At 36.6% G+C, this 825-nt stretch overlaps 1 protein-coding gene across 1 annotated transcript; it reads left to right on the top strand.

Annotated features, from left to right (window-relative positions):
- The first annotated feature begins 19 nt into the window (after positions 1–19).
- LOC107885851 lies at positions 20–386 on the top strand. Its single transcript, XM_016809541.2, has one exon. It carries the CDS (start codon positions 27–29, stop codon positions 375–377), a length of 351 nt encoding a protein of 116 aa, XP_016665030.1. The 5' UTR covers positions 20–26; the 3' UTR covers positions 378–386.
- Positions 387–825: the final 439 nt, after the last annotated feature.

The raw sequence follows: 825 nt of genomic DNA, 5'->3' as shown, positions 1-825 counted from the left end.
AAATATATAAACCCGTATAATACACCATGAGCAATCAAACACCACTGTCGGCGGAGTACCCACTAACACTACAAGCAATTGATTTCTTTGAAAAACTTAGAGATGAATTATTAAACGGCCCTCACCACCAATATATAAGACGGAATAGAATTTGTGTAGGATGTTTTAAACTACATGTCAGAGAAGCGAACAGAAAAATGAGTATGCCGTTGAACCCTTACGTATTAAACAGGGCAATGATACCTGTTACGGCGTTTATACACGCGGTAATAAATCAACCGAACGCAGAGAGATCGGTGTGTGTAGAAGTGGGGGAGATACTACAAGATGTTATTGCTCGACGGATTATTTCGGTTAATCACTTATTCGAAGAATAAAAAAAAAAACAAACAGGAAAAAATATATATAATAATAATAATATACATATATAAAGAATTTAAATAATTATAATGTTATGAGTGTTTTATTTCTAGTTCACAGATCCGTTTCTTCATAGTGGATTTCGAGTTCACTATGATGAACAAAACCGAAATATTATTAGTATCCGGCGCCATATCAAACAGCTTAAACAAATATAAACCAGAAAAACTGGAAGGGAGCCCTCTTGTGTTGACACAGGACAATAAGCTAAGGAGGTTCCGGCGCCGTGATCTAAGCAAGGTCGTGCAAAGTATCAAAAGGGTATTCAGGGATAAGCCAAGCTTGACCGCACCATTGTTGGACCAATTGTATGGAAGTATTAACCATTAGGGGGTGTCAACCTTGACAACTGTTTACCTGCAAAGATACTTGCACATAGACAATAGGGAACCAATAATAATATTT

This window comes from Acyrthosiphon pisum, unplaced genomic scaffold, assembly GCF_005508785.2.
Source record: "Acyrthosiphon pisum isolate AL4f unplaced genomic scaffold, pea_aphid_22Mar2018_4r6ur Scaffold_19586;HRSCAF=20275, whole genome shotgun sequence".
In the NCBI taxonomy this organism is placed as follows: domain Eukaryota; kingdom Metazoa; phylum Arthropoda; class Insecta; order Hemiptera; family Aphididae; genus Acyrthosiphon; species Acyrthosiphon pisum.
Note: the sequence above shows the minus strand (reverse complement) of the source record. Positions and strands in the feature narration are given on the sequence as shown.